At 37.6% G+C, this 22,750-nt stretch overlaps 2 protein-coding genes across 2 annotated transcripts; one reads left to right on the top strand and one right to left on the bottom strand.

Annotated features, from left to right (window-relative positions):
- The first annotated feature begins 8,752 nt into the window (after positions 1 to 8,752).
- LOC116197897 (trihelix transcription factor PTL) lies at positions 8,753 to 11,268 on the top strand. The gene is made up of 2 exons (XM_031528164.1): positions 8,753 to 9,303; positions 9,832 to 11,268. Exons 1-2 carry the CDS (start codon positions 8,945 to 8,947, stop codon positions 10,979 to 10,981), a joined length of 1,509 nt encoding a protein of 502 aa, XP_031384024.1. The 5' UTR covers positions 8,753 to 8,944; the 3' UTR covers positions 10,982 to 11,268.
- A 2,239-nt stretch (positions 11,269 to 13,507) lies between these two features.
- LOC116196171 (fructose-bisphosphate aldolase 6, cytosolic) lies at positions 13,508 to 16,254 on the bottom strand. Its single transcript, XM_031525761.1, has 3 exons — positions 16,097 to 16,254; positions 15,033 to 15,260; positions 13,508 to 14,631 (listed from the first exon to the last, which is right to left on the bottom strand). Exons 1-3 carry the CDS (start codon positions 16,122 to 16,124, stop codon positions 13,811 to 13,813), a joined length of 1,077 nt encoding a protein of 358 aa, XP_031381621.1. The 5' UTR covers positions 16,125 to 16,254; the 3' UTR covers positions 13,508 to 13,810.
- Positions 16,255 to 22,750: the final 6,496 nt, after the last annotated feature.

Raw genomic sequence — 22,750 nt, 5'->3', positions numbered from 1 at the left:
AGGGAGGGAAAGATTGATAGTAATTGAGGAGTCCTGCGATGAATTGAAATTTGAAAACAGAAAGGGTTTCTTTCCCCCCGTAAGACATGGGCAACCCCCTTTTTTTTTCTTTTTTTCTCGGCATTTATTCTATTATTCATAACTCAATGGGCACCGATTAATCTAGTTCGAACTAAGTCAGCCCACTAAATGAATAAAAACTCTCCAAGCGTGAATTTTCTCCATTTATAAAACTCGAATTTGAGATTTTGTATAAGAGAAATAAATAACAAATCGTTTGAATCAATCCATATTGATATTGTCTTCTTTCTTTCTTCGATTATAAGGAAGACACATTGATATTTTCTTCTTTCTTCTTAATTTCGCTGAAATGAGAGAGAGCAAGAGATTTTTTAAGCCGCCGCAAGAAAGCGCCATGATAAGCATCCTTCATGGAATAATATCACATCCAATTAAGTGAATTTATCATCAAACATAGTATAGCGCAATAAAACACGTTCTTATCTGATAATCAAGACGTTTCAGGTTCGATACTCGTGATAACCGCTGGAATAATTTATGCCCATTCATTAGTTATTATGATTCTTATTTCATTATATTAAATTTATTAGTGTCACTTGTAACGAAAAAAATTAACAAATGAATTTATCAATACGTATACCTATCATTATCATTACTATAAACTGAATCTGTTGTTGGTAGGATGAAAGAGGGGGAGAGAGGAGTGGGTTTTCCCACGCTCAGCCCCCTCTTTTTTAAAAAAAAATAATAATAATAATAATTCCACATTTTTTATTTTTATTAAATTTAGTGCTTAAATATTTTTGTCGGTGTATCCACTTGACATTCAAAAGTACATTAGGTCCGATCAATCTAGACTCGAGCAAAGTTATTCACTCATTAAGGGATAAATCTCTCTCGATCTTAAATTCTTTTAATAAAAAGACCTCTTTTCGATAAAAAGACATGTTCCCTCTTTATTAAAAAAATTATATTTTATTATATTTATGTATATAAATATTTTTCCCCTTGTGTACATTTAATATTCGAAAATCCACTAGGTACAATCAATGTAGACTCGAACGAGATCGTTCACCCACTGAGGGACAAACCTCTCTCGATCATAAATTCTTTCCGATAACAAGACGTGCCCTTGTGACATTGCCAAGGATAACAAGTGTCGATTCACTTAAATTTTTCAGCATTTTGAAATTCTTATTAAATTTATGTATATAATTATCTTTTTTCGTGTGCATATTTGATATTCGAAAGTCCACTAAATCTGATTAATCTAGACTCGAGTGAGGTCATTGACCCACTAAGGGATAATCTTCTTTCGATTGTAAATTCTTTCCAATCGAAAGGCTCACACGTGAAGCCTTATATAAGAATAACAAGGGTCAACTTACTTAAAAACAACTCATGTTTAACTCATATCAAATCGTTAGTGATTTAAGTAGCCTATGTTTATTTGTGATTTTTTCTGTATGTATCACTTGATTTTCGGAAGTCTGTTAAATCTAAATAATCTAAGTTCAAGAGAGATCAACGTCCTTCCCAGTCATGAAATTTACGATTTTTAGATATACGTAATATTGTCCTTAATTTAAGTTATATTCTACATTATTCTTTACACAAACTATTATGATAAATAAAAAGAATTGATGATATTTTTTTTCAACCCACGGCGACACGTGGGTATAATGCCCCACTTTATAATTATTTCTATTGGACCTCATCATAATTCTCTTGTTCGATCCCATCTTTCCTCCTTAATGCGGAAGAATAGAAAAAAAAATGGCATAGAAAATGTTGAGTTTGATCTTATTGTTGAGAGTAAGAATCACGTATAGAAAAATTAAAATAGTAATCCCCAAGTTTATAAAAATTGGATCTCATGACTTATCAACTCGGGCTTTTTGGTTACATATGGACATTTGTTGATAGACTTAGAGAAAATTTGACATAGTATGAGAGCAGACTATACTTTCGCGTACTCATATGGGCTTACACCACGCCAAGCTCGAGTGTTAATGGGCAGTAAAGTCCGATTATGAGCCAACAATGATTTATTTAAATTGTTCGGCACTTGTTTCTCTTAAATAAAATCTCTAGATTTGGATAATTTTACACATTAATTGACCATCCAACTTGAACTGAATTAGTGAAGCATTTTTCGAATATCAAGGTACATACGGAAAAGGTCTGAGTATGAAAGTGAAGTTTGGCTCATAGTCAACGGTCCCCCTCATCCAAGTGCGAGAGAGAAAGTCCTTACTGATCACCCAGTCAAGACCTAATAATAATATTGTATATGATGAGGCCACATAAGCAGATTAACTCGAAAAGCGACTGCGAGTTTTGATACCAAAAAAGTGCAATTGCAAGAGAAAATGCTATATATTGTGGCCAAATTCACAAAATTAATGAGCAATGAAGAATTGATTGAGAATATTCAGCAGAAAAAAGAAAAAAAGAATTGAATGAAAAAGTTTTCGTCTCTTTAGTAACATATGCTCGTAGAGCAAAGGGTATGGTGCCTTAATTAGGCACTCACCCTTAGACTTATAACCAAAATATATCTGATTATCCTCATATAGATAGGACTTTTCATACTCTTTATATCTTTTCTTATTCATTTTCATCAGATATTTGATAATAATTGTAAGAGAAACAATGCCTCACACATATAAATCAGCAGGTACTTGTCGAGATGAAAAGGTTTTGAAGGATGTGACGTCGATCGACGTGAGGTTGTTCATTTAATAACATCTACTCACCGTTGGGAGAGTGGGGAGAGGAGATAACGCATACAAATTGTAATGGACTGTCGATCGGGGGAATAGTAGACGAGACGATCAAATTGGCAGGGGCCCACATGACCACTTTAAGGGAAGGCAAGGCCTATCCTCCTACCAGAGGAGGGAAAGGAGAGCTAATAGAGATGACACTCAACAGACCGACCCAACCTCCCTCCCAATTGCTAGAGAGACCAGACCTAATCATTCACTTCATCATGCATATGTGATATATTACTTGTAAATCGTGTATGTGTATATATATATATATATATATATATATAAGAGTATATGGATATAAATATATATAGGGACAATAGCCTCACTGACAAATGTGTATAGCTATAGGCTCATCGTAGGGGTGAGCTATCTATCCTATGGCCGGCCCTGCAGCACCACCTGATGAGTCATAATAAGTGATCTACTCAATTATTACAACCAACACTGTTATCCACACACACACACACACACAGACATATGTACAACGAACACGATGTGAAGTTATTATATAAACATATATCATCATGCGGTGAACTATAATTGAATCCCTATCGCAAACTATACATGATGTGAGTGTCACGATACTAATCGGTATATTTTCGGATGTACTCGTGGATATTACAGGATGTGTTGCTATATTAATCTGGTTGTATTGTAAGTGCAATTTTTAATAATAATTATTATTATTATTTTTTTGCATGGATATATTAGGAAAGGAAGTGTGTCTGGCAGTTTCAAAAGCACAAGCTATCAGAGATCTCTATCTCATAATACTGTGGATCTGTGTGTTGTGTGTGAGGGTTCTGAGACACTGTCATCAGTTCCATAGTCAGACTTAAACAGACTCTCAAAAGAAAAGAAAGAAAATGCTATCCCTCTCTCTCTCTCTCTCTCTCAGATTCTCCTGTTTATTGGACAATTACGTGCCTCCCACCCTCTTCCTTTCCACTACATGTACGTGTGTACGTACATGCAAATTTTTACCAGCCTATATATTCATATTAATCATCATCCCATATATTATAATTGTATACATATATGTGTGTATATACGCAGTATTATGAACACAATTATACCGAGTAAGATCTCTATCTAGTTTCTCTACAGATAAAAAAACAAAACCCATGCATCAAATGTATGTAGAGTTAGTCTTAAGTATATATATAACTCAGAACTACACATATACATAATTATTATATATATATATCTATCTATTATTTTATTATATTATATGTATATCTATTTATCTATATCTATATCTTCTATATATCTATTTAAACCGAAAGTATTTCGAAAGTTCTCGCGGAGAGTACGTTCGTTTTTCATACTCTCGAGTTTCTCCTTTATTTTTTTAAAATACGAATAAATTAAAGTAAATATAGACATTATTTAACAACGAAGTATCTATATCTATATCTATATATCTATTTAAACCAAAAGCATTTCAAAAGTTCTCGCGGATAGTATGTTCGTCTTTTATACTTTTGAGTTTCTCTTTTATTTTTTTTAAAAATGCAAATAAATTAATGTAAATATATACATTATTTAACCATGAAGTAGGTAAGTAATTAATAATATAAAATAATATCATAAAATAATAATATAATATAATATAATTATTCTTAATTCAATCTTATAGGTCGATTTATAAAGTATTTAAATAGGGATTGTTACTTATGAAACTTGAATAAACCAACAATATTATGGATAAGATGCATCAATATAATGACATAATAAGGATCAATCAAAGAATACATCATGTATTTTTAATAAGCATATTGAATTGTCAAAATTTTCGAATACTTTATAATGATTGTATTAAATTGAAGTATAATTTAGTTATGAAATAAGTAATAATTGTTTTCCATTATATATATATATACCGTGCATGATTTTATATATTAGTTTTCACGTGCATTGCACATGCAACCCTACCAATATATATATATATATATATATATATAAGCAAAAGTATTTCGAAAACCTTGGTGGAGAGTACGATAAATTTTTATATTCTCGCAAGTGGATTTGATTTTTACCTTAAAAAAACTTTGGCATATAAAATAATAATATATACAATTTACTCAACCATGAAGTAAAAAGTTTACATAGCTACAAAGTAAATTTTTCTTAGCTAAAGAAAGTACAAAGAGAGACTAATTTGACCTTTAGATTAATGAGGCAGTGAAAATTTTATTCAATGTAATTCAATCTTATATCGCGGTGGAAAAATATTTAAATAGGAAGTACCACTTATAGATCCCAAATGAGACAAATAAATAAAATAATATAATATTATAAATAATAGAAAAATAAATATTATAAATTTTAAAACAACAAAAATAAAAATAAAAGTGAAATATTATTTAAAATATAGAAATAAATTAAAAATAAAATAAGAAATATTATAATTAAAAATAAAAATTATTTTAAATAGTCAAATAAAATAAATAAAAATGAAAAATAAAATTAAATAGAGAGAACAAAGTTGTTTGGAGAAGGTAGTGGGGATACCATTCCCAACCATCATTTCCATAGGAGTCACATTCTCAAAACTTCACATATTAACAATTGCGCTAGAGTCACATGAGCAAAATTTGACAATGTTAACTCGCATTAATAGTTTGCCTAATATTTTATAAAATTTAAAAATTATGTATGAGAATTGTTACAATTTTAGTTTTCATACCAAAGTGTTGTCTTTTTTTAATCAAATACCAAAACGTTACTTTGATAAAAGATCTTGTACTAATTAAGTCATTTCCTTAATGTTAGCATAATTTTGTTCAATTTGCTTCTATAATATGTTAAAAATCTCCGTGCATGCACGGGTTCGACTAGTATATGCATCCATCCAGGGGCGGAGACAATGTTATGGCGGGGGGGGGGGGGGGGGGGGGGCAATTGCCCCCCCTGAACTTTGATTTTTTTCAATTTTACCCCAAAACTATGAGTTTTTTTTAATGTAAAATTAGTATTTTGCCCTCCCTGAAATTTAAATTTTTTAAAATTTATCCCAAAAGTATGAGTTTGCCCCCCCTGAATGGAAATCCTAGCTTCGCCCCCGCATCCATCATATACATATATATTTATATGATCTATACAAGATATGATATAGTAACGTGATCAACTGAAAATTCTACAATATATATAGTTAAAATGCATGCATATATGATATACAAGTAATTTATGAAAAAATTTCTAAGTAATTTGCTAAATCATTTACTTGAAAACAAGTAATCTACCTTTCTTGTTTCTTATTTTAGGCACACATACAAGTAATTTATAACTTGAATCTATCATACACGCAGTTTTCAGTCCAATATGTTGTAGACTAACCCCTTGCCGACGAACAAAAAGGAGAGGTAGAGAGAATAGGAAAAGGGCAACCTAGTCCAACCAGCTTATGTATAATGTTTATATGTGAATATATGTATATGTGCAAGGAAAAAATTATAGAGCCGCATTACTGGAAAAGGATAGATGAAGGGGAGAGAGAGAGAACCTACGAATTAGAGCCAGTGAGGGGGAAAGCAGAGAGTACGGCTTCAATTACATATGCGCATATATGTAAATGTGTGTGAATTCTTATAATTGACATATTCACATGGAGGGATATCTTCTTTCTTCTTCTTCTTCTTGCCTTCATCAATGCATGCATGGTTATAGAAATGGACACGGATAGGTATCAATCAAACGGGGTTGGCCTTAACTTGCTTGCAGTTTCTGATCACCTCCGATCACCTACCCCTCAGTACACAGATCGAATCAATCAGTGAATTATACATATATCTCCATTGGCTATATATATGCAATTCACATGTATACGGAGAGGTTGACAAACGATCATGTGTGAATCCGGTAATTAACTCGTGGTCCTGTCATTGTCTATAGGTCTCTATCACGAACTAGTCATGGCGCACGTCATTCGCCTCGATCTCTGACCTTGCATGCATCTTGGAACACATTATCAGGCCGACCCTAGGGATTCAAAGAGATGATCCCCCCATGTTAAGTTCAAAGCGGGATGGAAATAACATATATCAGTTTAAATTGATTCATAGATCAAAATCATACTCGGATCCTGTTATATAAATGGTACATGTAATGATCATATAGATTTGATCATGTATATATGGTTGTGGGCAAGAGAACTTTTAACAAGATTGAGCCCCATCATTTCTATATTTTTTTTTTCTTTTTGATGGAACATCATTACTTATATCTATAGTTTATCTTCAAAAGGTTACATGTAAAAATATTAGATCTAGATTATTTTGATGGTCGACCTAATGGCCATTTTTGTTGGGCGCTAAGGCCCCACCGTGGTGCCAGCGCCGGGTCATTGAGGACAGTGTTCATCCGTCAGCCTACCAAGTCAATAGCAAGATATATCTATATAAGACATCATGAGCATCATAGACATGGATAATGGCACATATTATGGTTTTGAAAAGGTAGGAAATTGAACTCATGATGATTTATTAAAAAAAAAACCTGATTAAGGAAATAAAAGAGCAGAATAGATCATTCCATAGAAAAATTCGAATATCTAGAGGGTTGTGATGGTATCTATGCCCCATTTCAGAGTAGAACAATGATATATATGGATTAAAGTGGAGGAGCACTACTGATCAACTTGTTTGACATAAAGTTCTTTTATGGGTAAAACCGAAAATTAATGTTGGTAATTTGTATTTCAAATGTAATATATCCTTAATTTGACAATATCACAAGACGCTTCCAATGAATTATGAAATTCTTCATTGTAGCTAAAAATAGCTAATTAATTATATATACATATATGAGGCATTTAATTCATTTGATTCTTGAGCTATACCATTGATTGAATTTAATTACATCATACTTGCACATACATATATACAAGCCTACTAGACATGTGATGCACGTGTATTTTCTGTTAATTAATACATGAACTTTTATTGACGGTTATTATAATTAAAACTTTTACTTTCTGATAAATTTGTATTCCAATAACTTTAGAAAAAAATTGAAAAATACATGCCATAATTTAAGGCATAAAATTAATGTAAAACACAATTATGGTAAAATTACTTTTAGTTTTTTTACTAAGTAATTTCGCTAATGAATACACAGTATTCAACTTTTAGCACAAAAAATATCAACTATTACTTAAATTTTACATCTATCATCCGTCCATTTTTCCGTCTACTTTCACTGATGTGGCAATTTATTTGGCAAATGGCTTCTGAGAGTCAAAAATTGCCACATTAGCAAAAGTTGACGGAAAACTTAACGGATACTAAATGTGAAACTTAAGTAACAGTCAATGATCTTTGGTGTTAAAAATTGAAGTTTGTGATAAATTTAAAATTTCATGCAAAGTTCATGGTTTTTAATGCAATTTATCATTTTTCATATCGTTATACTTAGTAACATACTTACAGGAAATGGATTTTATCTCTAATGAATGATTTATATAGATATTGAATTACTTTACAAAAATTAAAATTACTTATTTGTACTAATACATAATTAATGTACCAATTCTCTTTTATGTTATGTATTATATTCATTATGGATGTACATAAACTCTTGCATCCAAACACCTCCTTAATTACGGCGTACGATCCAAGTGTTAGCTACACAAAAACATGAAAGAGTGTTAAGTCTTTGAAGAGACTGAGGGTGAGAGGGATAGAGAGAGAGAAGAGAGAACAGATGTATATTTCCGGAAGGACAACACACTGCATGGGATGGGACCAATTTTGTACTATGCCCAAATTCCAGCTTTTTCGTGAACGACACGATCCGTCTCTGCCGCTCTCTCCCGTATTTACTACGCGATCGACATTCCAGTCTAATCGATCATACCAATCACAGCACGTAAATCAAGATAAGTTCACAAGTAATACGGTTTACTTGAAGAAAATATACATATAAATATGCGCCATATGTCGAATGTGAGTTAAGATGTTTAATTGTGATTCGATCTGTTCACTCCTCGATCGATTACTGTTGTCCGACCGGTATAAAGACTAACATAATAGTATCTCGTGTCCTACCCATTTCCCTCAATTGGAAGTATCATTCTTACTTCATAATAGCACTTTTCCTTCTCTCTTTTCCCACTTTTACATTTTCGTTTCACTCCCCCACACAGCATGGATGGCCACCACCAGCACCATCCCTACGGCATGGCCGATTTCCGGCAGCTCATGACCGGCGCCCCGCCTCCTCCGGAGCTGTTCCCCAGCCACCACAGGGGCCCGCAGCCCATGGAGATAATGATGGCAGCAGCGGCAGGACACCAGATGAAAGTTCACGGTCGTGGCAGCGCCGCTAAGCTCCATGAGTTCCCGACCGACAATTCTCCTGCTGCCGCAGCTTTCGAAGGCGGGGACTTCGGGAGCGCGAGGTGGCCAAGGCAGGAGACACTTACGCTACTCGAGATCCGATCCCGACTCGATTCTAGGTTTAGGGAGGCTAATCAGAAGGGACCCCTTTGGGATGAAGTTTCCAGGTATGCATATAATATGCTGCACATTTTATGAAAACCCTCTCTTCTGCAACTACTCCCATTTTCCACTCTCCGTCTTTCATTTTCAGCTTAACTATCTAAATTTCCTCGAACATAACCTCCAAGAAGCGTTATCAGGTTTTGTTTTAACTTAGCCGGTCCGCAGAAGCCTCTCCAAGCTTTATTTTTCTTTTACTTATGTGTCCGTGTTTGGTGCTACGGATTTTCATTATACATCGCTCGTGTTGCAAGAAAGATTTCTCTAAGGTGCATGCCGACATGTGGTTTTCTTTTCTCTTTTGGGTTAAGAGAGGGGGGAAGAAGAGAGACTGTGACTGCTCACTGTGTTTCTTCAGATATACTTTTGGAGCAATCAATGGGTTTTTGAGTTTGGAAAACGACCACACGTTCCCACTTCAGTCCAACGCGAGCAATGTTTTCTAATTATGTTTATTTTCTAATTAGTAGCTTGTCATTGGATAATCAGCTAGACGATGTTTCTCATGTTTGTGGTGTTTTTCCGTGGTGAAGGATAATGTCTGAGGAGCATGGGTACCAAAGAACCGGAAAGAAATGCCGAGAGAAGTTCGAGAACTTGTACAAGTACTACAAGAAGACCAAGGAAGGAAAGGCCGGCAGGCAGGATGGAAAGCACTACCGCTTCTTCCGGCAGCTCGAGGCGCTTTATGGCGATCATACGAGTAGTAATGCATCGATGACTGCCTGCTCAGTGCCAGAAGCTCAGGGTCTGGTCAATTCGCTCGGTTCGTATCATCCCTCGATCATCAGTCCGCAGTTAGTCAATGCTAGTGGCAATAACCACGAGACAGCCTCTCATCAGTCTCAGAAAGCATCCGACAGCCTTAGCCTGCCTGGTTCCTCCGACTTTGACACTTCTTCGTCCAATGATGACAATACTACTAGCGCTACAGATCTGATGGTTGAGAATATTTCGGAAGGTCGGAACACGAGGGCGAAGAAGAGAAGAGGCGGGAGGAGTTGGAAGGTGAAGATAAAGGATTTCATCGACTCGAGGATAAGGAAGCTGATGGAGAAACAAGAGGCATGGGTGGAGAAGATGATGAGAGCTCTAGAGGAGAAAGAGCAAGAGAGGTTGCTGAGAGAGGAGGAGTGGAGGACACAAGAGATTGCTAGGATTGACAAAGAGCACAAGTTTTGGGCCAAAGAGAGGGCTTGGATTGAAGCTAGGGATGCTGCTATAATGGAGGCACTCCATAACTTAACATCGAGATCGTCGTCATCGGATAATAACATGATGTCCATTGACAATCATCACATTCCGGTTTGCATGGAGAACGGAAAGGGGACTGCAGCCCACACTGATAGATTAGGAGACCAAGGGATGATTGACGGTTTTCTAAAAAGAAGTAAGGAATACTATGACAAGAAGCATAAGGAGAACATTTCGAGGTGTGGTAGCAACAATTACTTTCACGGCGATAATGACTCTCTGTACAACCAGGGAGGAGTCGCGTACTGTGAGATCAGCGAGCAAGGGCCCGAGACAGCAAGAGTCCATCATCAGTTGAATGATGGCACATCCCCCTCGAATTTGAATGCCGGGAACCCTGTGCAGGATAGCTGTTTTCGATTTCTGATGGGTGATGGAGGGAGCTTGTGGGAAAACTACGGCATGAAGCTTACCAAGGGAGAGAACTAGTTGACAGGTCGGTCGATAGGAATTTAGCTGGCAAGCTTTTAAATTATGTGGAATATGATTAGCTCTGTCTACCATATCAGCGGACTAGATAATATTATTATCAGTAATTGACTCGTCTGCTGAAGATAATCTGATATCGGTTGATTAAGATATGCTGATGTTAAGCAAACTAATGTTAGTGACAACTGACCTATAATTATTGTTCATTAATTATCTATGTCGGGCTTAATTTGGAAGGGGTTTGAATGAGATTATTCAAGAAGCAAAAGAGACCATACCCTTAATTATGTTCTTTTCCAGTCTTTGTTCGCAGTAGATTTTCTTCTATTTATCCTCCTTAAGGTATATGCCATTCCTTGCTAGTAGCGTACAATTGCCATCTATAATTTATATATATCGGCGTTTACGATCATATATAGACCATAGAATGAGAAAGGACATTGGGTACCCATAGCTTTAGATAATGATCAAATCATAGTCGAATTTGAAAGTTCTGGTTTTTATAGATCTTAAAATGTCATGCATCACTCTTCTTCCTCATTGATCATCTTAAGATGGTCGGAGTTATATCGTGAACACCTCGTTGACAAAAAGTAATTCTTCGTCAACCAAACTTAAAGTTTGATCATCCAAACTTTTTGCCCTCCCCGAATAAGCAAAAGGATATCCACACTACGTACCCACCCAGTCATGGAACATGCCCCCTATGTAAAGCATAGGTGCGAATCAAATGAAGGCATATATATATATATATATATATATATATATATATATTCACTCCCTTGTCCGAGTACGACTGGGGAGCATTACGAGCCACCTACGCATTGAGAAGCGCCATTATCCACTAGAAGTTAAGCTTAGTGCTCAAAACCTGATCAGCACTGAGGTACTGCCGTACTAGTGGAAAGAGTAAAGAAGCTTCCCTCCCTCAAGCTGAGGGGACCCTAAATAGAGGCCGGTTTCTTATGAAGACAATAACACAGTCACCATCAACTTAGTACTCTGCTATCAGCTAGCTGTAGTAGAGAGATTAGCATAGGATTCGGCCAGAGGCAAAGGCAACCGTTGCCCATACAGATATTGAGGTCCCAAGGTATGCAGTGATCGTGCTCCCCGTAGGCTTATATATACGCACATATAGTCGAAGTTCGTATCGCTTATTACAGATATAATGACTTCATGAGCACGGTCACAAAGAGATATATAAAAATGAAACGGACATGTCGTCCGTGAGATGCATGAGGCCATTCAATGAAAAATATCTGTATGTATGTACGGATCACATTTATGCAACCGCGAGCAATTAGCCGGCCTCGATGGGTACATGTAGACTTGGCAAAAGTCAAGTTTGCTGATCATTAAGGTGCTTCTCTTGATAATGGAAACCGAAACCTCATGATATAAGCAATAAGTTGCAGTGTCATCAGCAGCTGATGAGGTCTATCGGCCATTTTCTTCCCATCCCTCTTTCCTCTTTTCTCTTTCCTTCTTTCAATTGTCTGAGAGGCGAGGCTGAGCCATGAATCTTAATTAACTAACTTTATTATCGATTGCTCCCATGGGATGGATGGATGGATGGAATGGAGGGACAGTTGATTCAGGTGAAGAGAGAGCAGAGCAGAGCAGTCCAGTCCAAAGAGGGGCAAATGGAGCCAATCAGCTTTCTCTGATGATAACATCTCTGATTTGACTGCTTACTGGGTGGGACTGGGGACTGGAAGAAGAGAACTCTCAGTCTCAGTTTTCCTTCTGTCTCTCTCTCTATTTCACACTATTTCACTCTCAGAGAGAGAGAGAGAGAGAGAGAGAGAGAGAGAGAGAGCCACTGGAAAAGAAAAGAAAAAAGGCCTTTGCTTCCTCAAGTATTGGTTTTCCCCATAAGTGGCAACAACCCACCAATCCCTGTCGGTCTCTGATTTGAACAGACAGTGCCTGCCCCTGTGCCCTCTGCCCTCTGCCTGCCTCCCCCTCATTCATTCATTACTTCTTCTTCACCCCCGACATCATCTCCTCTTCTCATCTGTGATGACTCATTGCAGCAGCGATTACGTTATCATTAAGGGAAAGGGTCTTGTGTCGTGTGCTGCTTTGTAATAACCTGATGATGATTCATTCATTTATTGTCAGTGGGGGAGAGAGATTCGAGAGTGGATTGGATGGGTTTTAGGGTTTCGTAAACGGCCCAGCTGCTCGCTCATAAGCCCTGATCCATCTTCTCTGAACGTTCCGTCACTGGAGAAAACACTAAGACGGATTGAACGGGCTGGGGGAAGTACTAGGAGGCCCCATGGCTTGGCTGCCAAACTTTCCAATGGGCTTACTAGGCAAATTACTTGCCCAATTGAAAGTGCGCTTCATCTTGTATATTATTCATTCACGACCAATTTGCGCACAGGCAGCGACTCTTAGTCCTGTTTTAAGAACAGCAAAGCCCCAGCAGTCTTTGTTTCTTTGTATATAACTAACGCATAAGTCTTTGGAGGCAAAAATGCGAAAGCAAAGAGGACGAAACATAAATAAAAAACGTGATCAAAGTTAAGTCTCAAAGATTAATTAAACCCCCCTCTCAAGGGCATTAAAGATCACACTCAAAAGGTGCTCTTAACTCGAGTTCATTATTACTCTGCCACCGTCCGCTATCAACTTTAACGAGCAGTAGTAGGAAACGGAAAATCCAAAAAGAAGCCCTAGAACAACTCTGTGTAACTAGTAACAGGACCGCAGACTTTGCGTGGGGGATTGCCGCCACACCACTCGATTTTTTTAATTCTCAAAAAAAGCACCAAAAAAAAAAAAGCACAAACCTAACCCCCACAATAGGTATGGATCTCAGTACTTGTAGTCCTTCACGTGAAGGCTCTCCGCTGCACCTTCCCCGAGCTGGGCATCACCCTTGTAGGTACCGAGGGTGGCCTGAGAGTTGGCCTTGCACCGGGTGAGTAACGCCTTCTGGGCCTTTGGCACATTCTCCTTCTTTCCAGCCCAGGCCTTGAGAGTGCTCTGCTGGAGGGCCCGTCCGAAAGAAAAGGACAGGGACCAGGGCTTCTTGCCCTTGAGCTTGTTCATGGCATTGAGGTTGAGGGTTGCCTCCTCCTCGCTCTGCCCACCAGAGAGGAACACAACGGCGGGAACAGCAGCTGGGACCGTGCGCTGGAGGGCCCGGACGGTGTACTCAGCGATCACCTCAGGCGCAACCTTGGGGGAGTCAGATCCTGGGGTAACCATGTTGGGCTTCAAGAGGGTACCCTCAAGGAGGACGTGGTGGTCATTGAGGGCCTTGTAGCAGGCGGCAAGGACCCGCTCAGTCACATCCGCGCACTTGTCGATGTTGTGGGGTCCATCAACAAGGATCTCGGGCTCCACAATGGGGACCAGCCCATTCTGCTGGCAGATCACGGCGTACCGGGCCAATCCATTGGCATTATCGTTGATGGCCAGCTGGGATGGCTCATTGGGGCCGATCTTCAGCACAGCACGCCACTTGGCGAACCGGGCTCCTGCAGCGTAGTACTTCTGGCAACGCTCAGCGAGACCATCGAGGCCCTGAGTGGTGGTCTCACCATTGGTGCCGGGGAGCTCGACGGTGCCCTTGTCGACCTTGATACCGGGGAGAACCTTACCAACCTTCAGGACATCAACAAAAGGCTTGCCTGCAAGGCAATAATTCAAGTTCATTTTTCAATCATTGCCATCTAAGATTCCAAAATCGACTACAATGCCCATCTATAGAATTACACAGCACAGGACACATTTTCATATGACAAAAATCAAGAGCTGTGTTTAGGGTTTTAGGTACAGACAGATACCGACACCATAACCAGCCACCTCAAAAATCAATTGGAAGTAGAAACATTTCTATTTTTCACTTGAAGAAAAGAAGATAAAATAAGGAAGCCTTCTTAAAAGGTTTGTACAAATCTTAGCCGGATCATGAGATAAAACCATCAGCTCAATTTATAGAATAACAGCATTCCAAAACGTTAGCCACCAAGATCATCTAAAAATTCAAGAAAGAAACTAACTCAAGGTATTGGAAAGTCACAGTACTTACCATCATGTGTCTTCTGGTAGAGGGTTTCCTCGAAGAGGATAACTCCACTGAGGCATTCAAGAGCACCGGGAGTGGTGAAAAGAAGCTCGCGGAGGCTGCGCCTATTCTCCTCAACATTTTCAACATTGATGCTGGACAAACGCTTGCCAATGGTACCAGTGGACTCATCAGCGGCAAGAATACCCTTCCCAGGGGTGCCGATATAGGCAGCATTGGCAATGAGCTCAGCTGTATGATGCAAGTAAAGAATTAGCTCAATCGCACAACTTTTCAACCATATAAGAACAAGTTAGTCAATACAGTACAAAATTGTTTCTTTTGACTGAGTCAAAAGAAATTTCATGAATCATAACTTGCAGCTTCAATAACACGATCCTTGCCGGAAAGCAATGAAGAACAGGTAAAGTAGTTAACTAATCATAGGTCGCTGGTGCAAAGTCCTTCAAAGCTATCATTTATTGATTAAATCAGTCAACTATCACTTCAATCGTTAATCCTTAGATTTATGAGAATTGTCCCAATTTATCAACTTGAAGACCCAATACATGTAATCCTGTCTAGTGGAAAACAGAAGATCAAGAAAGTTTCCGACATGTTGTCAAACGACCTTCAGATAACAAGCAATTAACCAAAGACAAGGTCCAACTTCAGAGCACAGGATGGTTATAATAGATCACAAAATATATTGTTCTTCCATAAAGAGTGTCGAAATAATATTAACAGATGGAAGAAAATATTTGCGTAAATCCAGCTCTTGCACAGTATAAGGCGATCTGCAGCTAATCAGCCGTCAAGTAACGATTAGGAGATCGATGGTTATTTTATCAAGTCGACCATCCATAGATCATTCCGAAACTGAATTCACACAACATCAACTCATGTATACATCAACAAAGGATTCAAGTAAAAGAATTAACCCAAAGACGATAAGCAGAAGCACCGATCTAAGCATCTACAAGCACAACGAAGCAGAGGGAGTGCACTGAAGCGAGGATAAACGAGATTCAAGCAAACTTCTGAAGAAGAATTAGATCAAGCAAGGATCGATCGGAAGCAGTGAGTACCTTCGTATTTGCTCTTGAAGCACGACATGGTTGGTGGGAGGATTCGCCGGAGGACCGAGACGGAAAGAGGGTTGAGCAGGCGGAGAAGACGGACAGAGGTCACAGAGGATGATGTAGAGAGAAAAGGGGCTTGTAGGGTTTTATATTAGAGGGAGGGAGAGAAGGGGGGATGGGAGGCGCCCGCGGCATCGAGATTGTCGCGGCACGTGCGGCGTTTCTCGCACGTAACCGGTTGGAGGTCACGTCGTCCCATTGGCGGGGTATGCTCCTTTTTACACTTTTGCCCTCCAATTTTCCTTTTATTTCCATTTTATTTATATTTAATCTTTCTTTATCTTTTATCAATTGTACATTTTCTGATAAGTCGATTCGTTTTTTTGATAAGCGCTGGCTCCAGCCCAGGAACAGCTACAAGTCAAAATCTGAAATTCACGCCAGCCATAGTAAAGGTTCAACTGAAAATCCAAAGGCATCCTACCACGTATATCTTCTCTCTTCGTAATCCTCGGATTTTTACGGTACATCTATAAAGGTCGATCGCATGTTCATACAAGTCGGAGTTATGAATCTATGAGGTTGATGAATTTCACACTTTAATGAGCTTGCTACGTCGAATTCACTCCTACCATCTCTCTAACAATGGGATTTGCTCAGGCTACTCTTCCCATCATTTTCAGAACTTATTAATTGACCTATAAAGAGAAAGAACTTATTAATTAAAATGTATGAACAAGATAGTTTGACTATTGTATAGGGAGACGGCCAAAATGAGGGGGAGAAGAGAGGAGAGACATATATAATTTGTTGAGAGAAATATGAAATTGAGTGATGAGCGGATTCGATAATTCTGAAGTTTTAAAATAATATACGACGAGCATTCTCGAATTGAACTTGAATGTTAGACGGATTTGTGTCTTTTCCAATTTGTAGCAGTAAGTACGGACGAATGAGTTTTTGACCGATTGATTATACATCAAACCTTCCCACAGATTGACCATCCGGATCATCAGCAAAAGAAAAGAATAATAATAAATATAAAGGGGCAGAAATAGAAACCGGGGTTGAGCACGCCGGAAGGAGAGTCAAATGTTGCTCGCCGACTTTGAATTGATGTTGATTTGATTTTGTTAAATAAATCACTTGAATTCTTAAAGAAATAATATATATATATATATATATACACATATATATGTGAGTCTTATATTGACAATTAATGCTCAAGCTGGTTAATTGAGAGCCACCAAAGTGGATTGAAAATTTGTATATTTTCTTGCATATTTTCGAGCACTTTAAGAAAATAATATGCAACCAATAAGGTCAGGATCCATTTTCTCCCCTACATACCAGGCTGCACATCGAAAAAATAGAAAATAATAGTGGGAGTCTGCAAGTTGGGAGGCAACATTCGGTTGCTCATCGTTATGTGGTCCAAGAATGCCCAGATTTACAAGGGGATGAAAATATGCCGTGTTGAAGACTGGAATGACCAAAAGGGGAGTTGAGAGGAGCAATCGTCCCTCCCTAAATTTTCGATATTTAAAGGATATTTTACGTATTATTTTTTTAATTTTTTATGCTCATCCTCCCTTGACTTGAAGATTTTGAAATGAGTGGTTGGGAGGGGCTTTTCTAAAGGCTTCTATATGACTCAAGGGTCACATGATCGGGAAGACGTCGCAATTTTTATTAGGTAAGAGTCAAAGACTTGAACGTATTGATCCATCTATTATCTATCCTTAGCTTTTGGATGTGTATCTATCTATCCATCATTTGCATAGACAAACCAACCAACCTGAGAACTTCTTTGGTGTCTTTTGCGTGGTTTGGTTGGTAATGTCTTTAAAACCTAGAGAGTGACATGTTCTCTTGTTATTGTTGGCATATCCAAAAAAGACCTCTTGGTAAAGGGTAGTTGCCCCACAAACCAAAACCTCCCCTCCTCCTCCTACTTTTACTCTACTCCCTTCTTTTCTAGGACCCATGTAATTCAAGTCCTCCCCCATGTAATTCAAGTCCCCCCCCCACTTGTTGTCCCATTTTATTAATTTCACGAAGACGAGGCGTTTGGTATTTTACTAGGAAAAAAAAAAAGAGAATATTCTTATCGTTTCAACCAAATTTCTTCAGGTCAAATTGTAAATTTTCTACCGTGAAATGTAGAATTGAAGTGCCTAAGAAAAATCTATTAAATTTATGTCCTATTAATTAAAGGGGGAAAAAATGAAAGGAAACATGTCTGCAAAAATACTCTCTTTTTCACATATAATAATGTTCTTCTGTCACGATCTGAGGAGAGATGAGCAGCTGCCGATCGAATATACTATCGAGAAAAGATTTTTAAGTGCCTCCCAACAAAATCAAAATGAATAAATCAAAAAAGTTATTCAGTCCAGATCACTACTCACCTATATATAATAAAGAATAAAAAGGGTGAAGCATTCACCTGTATTTTTCTAAATCTAGGCCATTTATTTTTATTTTAATATAATATACATAACCTAATCAAGAAAAGTGATTAAATAATTTAAGGGAACGGATTAATTAAGAAAATGGTGCACATCCCTCCATCCATGGCGCCGTTGGTGGGAAGTTTATTTAATTCTCACCTACCAATTTTCCAATACTTGCAAGTCAACTTGTTTTTCTGCCTTGGTCATCTTTAATTATTTTATTTATTTATATTGGATAATAAATATATTTAAGAAACAATTGTTTTCTTAGATATATTGCTGAAAAATTAACCAGCTTCTATTGGAGCCGATAGTGTGGAGATCTCATCTCATGTTTGCTTCGTTCTCTCCATCAATAATAATCAATACGTGGCTTGTACATTTTTATAAATCCTCTCTCTTCAAGAACTCCTTGATTTCAAAAATTTGACTCACATCTATAGTGGGTCATAGAGATTAATCGAAGAGAACCTGAATGATCCTCATTATCCAAAAACAAAGAAAAAGAGAGAGGTTTTCTTTTGGTCGAAATCAGTGTTATCAGAACCGGACCGGACATCGAACCGGCCGAGGCATGGGTTCATGGGTTCATGGGTTCAACCGGGGGTTCGATGGGTCGGACCGCTTGTTTAATTATAAAATAAATAAATATTTATTATTTTAAGAAAATAATATAAAATACATGAAAATAGATAGTTGCTTTCTCTAGTAAAGGATATGGCACCCTGAGAATAACACTTATAGGTCGGCAAGTATGAAACAAGGAATCCAGAATAAGGAAATAAATTGTCTGGGATTGGGATGCCTCAAACAAGAATTCGAAAATCATATACTGTATCCCGAGGGCTGATAAAGCCAATTTCTTCTTCATATCTTCTTCAATTCTCTCGCCACTCATCAAGTAAATAAGAAATAAGGAAAAGTCGACAACAGGAAATTAATAATGAGAACAAGCAAAAGTACTAAACCTCGGCAGCAGAGGAATGAGTCAGATTTCCTACTATCTGATCCCCTACCTGCAGAGACACACGATTGATTCGAGGCATCTAAATGTAGCAGACCATTCAATGAGGAATTTATGGGGCTTCTCCAACCACAGCCCAGGAGGATCCCTATCAAAAGAAATTTTGAATCCAATGCCACAACTATAAGGAGTATTCTCTGTCCATGCTAGAAAACAAACAGAGCAAGAGAACAATAAGCTTTAGATGCGGGTAAGAGCACAACAGAATAACTTCAGATTACTGCAACAAAACCATCTCACCATGGAAATCAACTACGTCTCCACAAATCTTCATTAACTCCTCAACATCCTCGGCTTTACCTGCAATCTCTTTCAATACTTGCAATACAACTACAATAGGCTAAAAAAGTGGAACTCCAGTTAGAAAGTCGAATCTCCTCAGCCTAGGAGAAGATGAAATTATCTCACATTGTTAAGATAAGAGCATCAAAAGTTTGGACTCATTTTCAGGACAAATCAAAAAGGTATTTTGAGATAAAGCAGGTGACATAGTTTATGCATCCAGTAATACATAAACTAAAAGCGAAAAAGTGTACGCAAGAAGAGTTTTATGAATATGAAAGAGATCAATCAGGACCAGAAACACATATAAGCTCCATGAATACCCAAAACTATATCAAAATTTTACATTTCCTAATCCATCGCTGATGAAACTAACATCTAGAGACTAAACTCTGTTCGATGCCCTTTTGTACCATTCTGCAGAAATTTGGCCCTCAACACCTGAACTGGAGCTTTAAGTGACAACAGACAATTTACTTGTGCCTTGGATTTCCTTAGAATAAGTACTAATTAGGCAGCAGACTTTTTTCAGATCTTTCTATGTGGAATATTGAAAGAAAGTAACAGAATTAGAAGCAACGCGGGAAACAATCGCAAGACCATCGGGTGAACAGAGGGGACTGAAGAGGATGTTTACCGGTTGATTGAAGAACAACGGGCGAGATTGAGGCAACTAGTCTGGACGCCGCCTCTCGAAGGAGAAGAGGAATCAACTGTGCTTGAGCTGACTGAACAGAGAAGAGTGCCGATGAAGAGGAATCCGGTGACTGCTAATGAAGAGGAGCCGGTGATTGAGCTCGAAGATGAAGAGGAGCTCGATCGAAGATGAAGACTATCTGAGTCACCAAGCTGGAACTGGAGTCTGGAAGTCGAAGCCTCGAAGGTGAAGACTGAACTGAACTAGAACTAGGGTTTCCACTTTCCAGATCCAATTAGGCTGATTTCTGATTCGGGTCAAGATATTCGGGTCGGATTTTCTTTAAATATTCAGAACCCATCCAACCGGCCGGTTCGAATGGGTTCTATGGGTTTATAAAAAAGCCGGCCGGTTTTTTGGGTTCACCGATTTTTTATGCATTTTCGGTTTTTAAGAGAACCGGACCGGTCATATGTCCGGTTTCCGGTCCGACCGGTCGAACCGGCCGGTCCGGTCCGGTTCTGATAACAATGGTCGAAATACATAAAATGTAAGCAAATTAGGATACTTTATTTGCAATACAAACATTCAGAACTCCACAACAACAGCTCGTGGGGTCTAAGCTGACGCTTCTGAGAACATTTCGTAGTCTCACTGATACTACAACATAAACAAACTTTTTTGGCATGAAATCACGAAAATATATTAGTGGCAAGAAGATCTTAAGAACTGTTTGGGAATTAGCAGAAAAGAGGGAGAGAGAATCTTTCATCTCCTTTTTTGGGTAGAAAATCTTTCATCTCTTTGTATGAATGTTTGTAGAAAATTATATTTCCTTCAAAGAGGCAGCTAATATATTCTAGACAAACTTTTCCACCAAAAAAATATATGTATATATATATCTACCGAAAATATATATATGTATATATTTCACCCAAAAAAATATATGGATATATATACATACATATATATAGCTCTAAAAAGAGATGGCTCACTATTAAAGATAGATGCAATGAGGTCATATTCTTTCTTCTTCTTTTTTCCCCTTTAGTTTTTATTTTTTTCCTTTTTTGAGATATATAAGTCATATATGATGTTCTGATGAGTTCATCAGTACATTATTGAAGCATGAGGCGTGGATCCGACGCGAATAATAGGGAAATTTTGTTGGATCCTGCGAGTCCTTTGATGAAGACCCTTTGTTAACAATTAAACCGTTGAATTATTATCATTATATATATATATTTTTGTTAGCAATTTCTTTTTAGGCATGATATGACCTGAGAGTCAGTCAGAAAAGGAAGTGAAAGATTGAATAATTATCTCTGCGTGCTCATACACCTCAGCAATTCTCACACCAATGGACGACACCCAACGAGACTTCTCTCACTCGAATCGAATTATAAGGCGGCATGCAGAGCGAAGATTCTTCACGAACAAATAAATTGAAAATTAAAGCTTTTCTTTATGAGATTTTTTTATGAGAAAATTAAAGCTTTCTTCAAGCATAAAATTGATATAAGTCTCTAGCGAATATAACAATAAGGAAACACCGGTAAATAGGATTTTCCAATTATAAAGGAAGTTTATGAATTAATGTAGTAATAATGAAATTAGAAATTTAATAAAAGACTACGGATAATCTTACTATGAGAATTGAATTTTAAGTCTCTGAATTACAATGAAAATAAAAGTATATTACTCCAAGTGTCTGGAATTCATGTGGATTCTTCTACGGTTAATTTTCATTGTATTTCGTAATTCTGACCTCGCAATGTCTTGGTGTCATTCCGATAAGGTTACTGCATTCAGTAGTTTCAAATCAGGAAGTCAGTGCAAGAATCGATTCAGTAGACGGCTTTAAGCATCTCGATCGAAGGAACAAGTCATTATCGGAATCTACTTTCATTATTGTGGGAACAAATTGCTACAATATGATACCACCATATGGATTACGTTCCCTTTTTATTAATTCATATAATAATTATGTTTCGGGTTATTTATTTATTAATTAATATATAATCTCATCATTAATTATTCTTTTTCTTTGTTCCCCTGAAGTATTGGAGAATTTGCCACGAGTGACCACGGCCCATGTTTGTACAAAACAAAACCAGATACGGACCCTTTGGAAACCAGGAGCATTAACGGGCTAAACATGGTTTAGCCCACCCACGAGTTTCGTTCTATCAATTTTTTTGGTCATAAGGGAGACTTATGGGCCAAGAAAAGAATAGGAGGAAAAATAAAAATTCAGGGTC

Source organism: Punica granatum, chromosome 2 (genome assembly GCF_007655135.1).
Source record: "Punica granatum isolate Tunisia-2019 chromosome 2, ASM765513v2, whole genome shotgun sequence".
NCBI classification, from domain to species: Eukaryota; Viridiplantae; Streptophyta; class Magnoliopsida; order Myrtales; family Lythraceae; genus Punica; species Punica granatum.
The sequence above is the reverse complement of the archived record's forward strand: the minus strand, read 5'-3'. Positions and strand labels throughout refer to the sequence as shown.

Bases quoted from the DNA above. Each gene is read 5' to 3' on its own strand.
- LOC116197897 (XM_031528164.1), top strand. From the start codon at position 8,945: ATGGATGGCCACCACCAGCACCATCCCTACGGCATGGCCGATTTCCGG. The intron at 9,304-9,831 runs GTATGCATATAA...TCCGTGGTGAAG, and splicing joins CTTTGGGATGAAGTTTCCAG to GATAATGTCTGAGGAGCATG.
- LOC116196171 (XM_031525761.1), bottom strand. From the start codon at position 16,124: ATGTCGTGCTTCAAGAGCAAATACGAAG. The intron at 15,261-16,096 runs GTACTCACTGCT...TGCATCATACAG, and splicing joins CTTCAAGAGCAAATACGAAG to CTGAGCTCATTGCCAATGCT. The intron at 14,632-15,032 runs GTAAGTACTGTG...ATTGCCTTGCAG, and splicing joins CTACCAGAAGACACATGATG to GCAAGCCTTTTGTTGATGTC.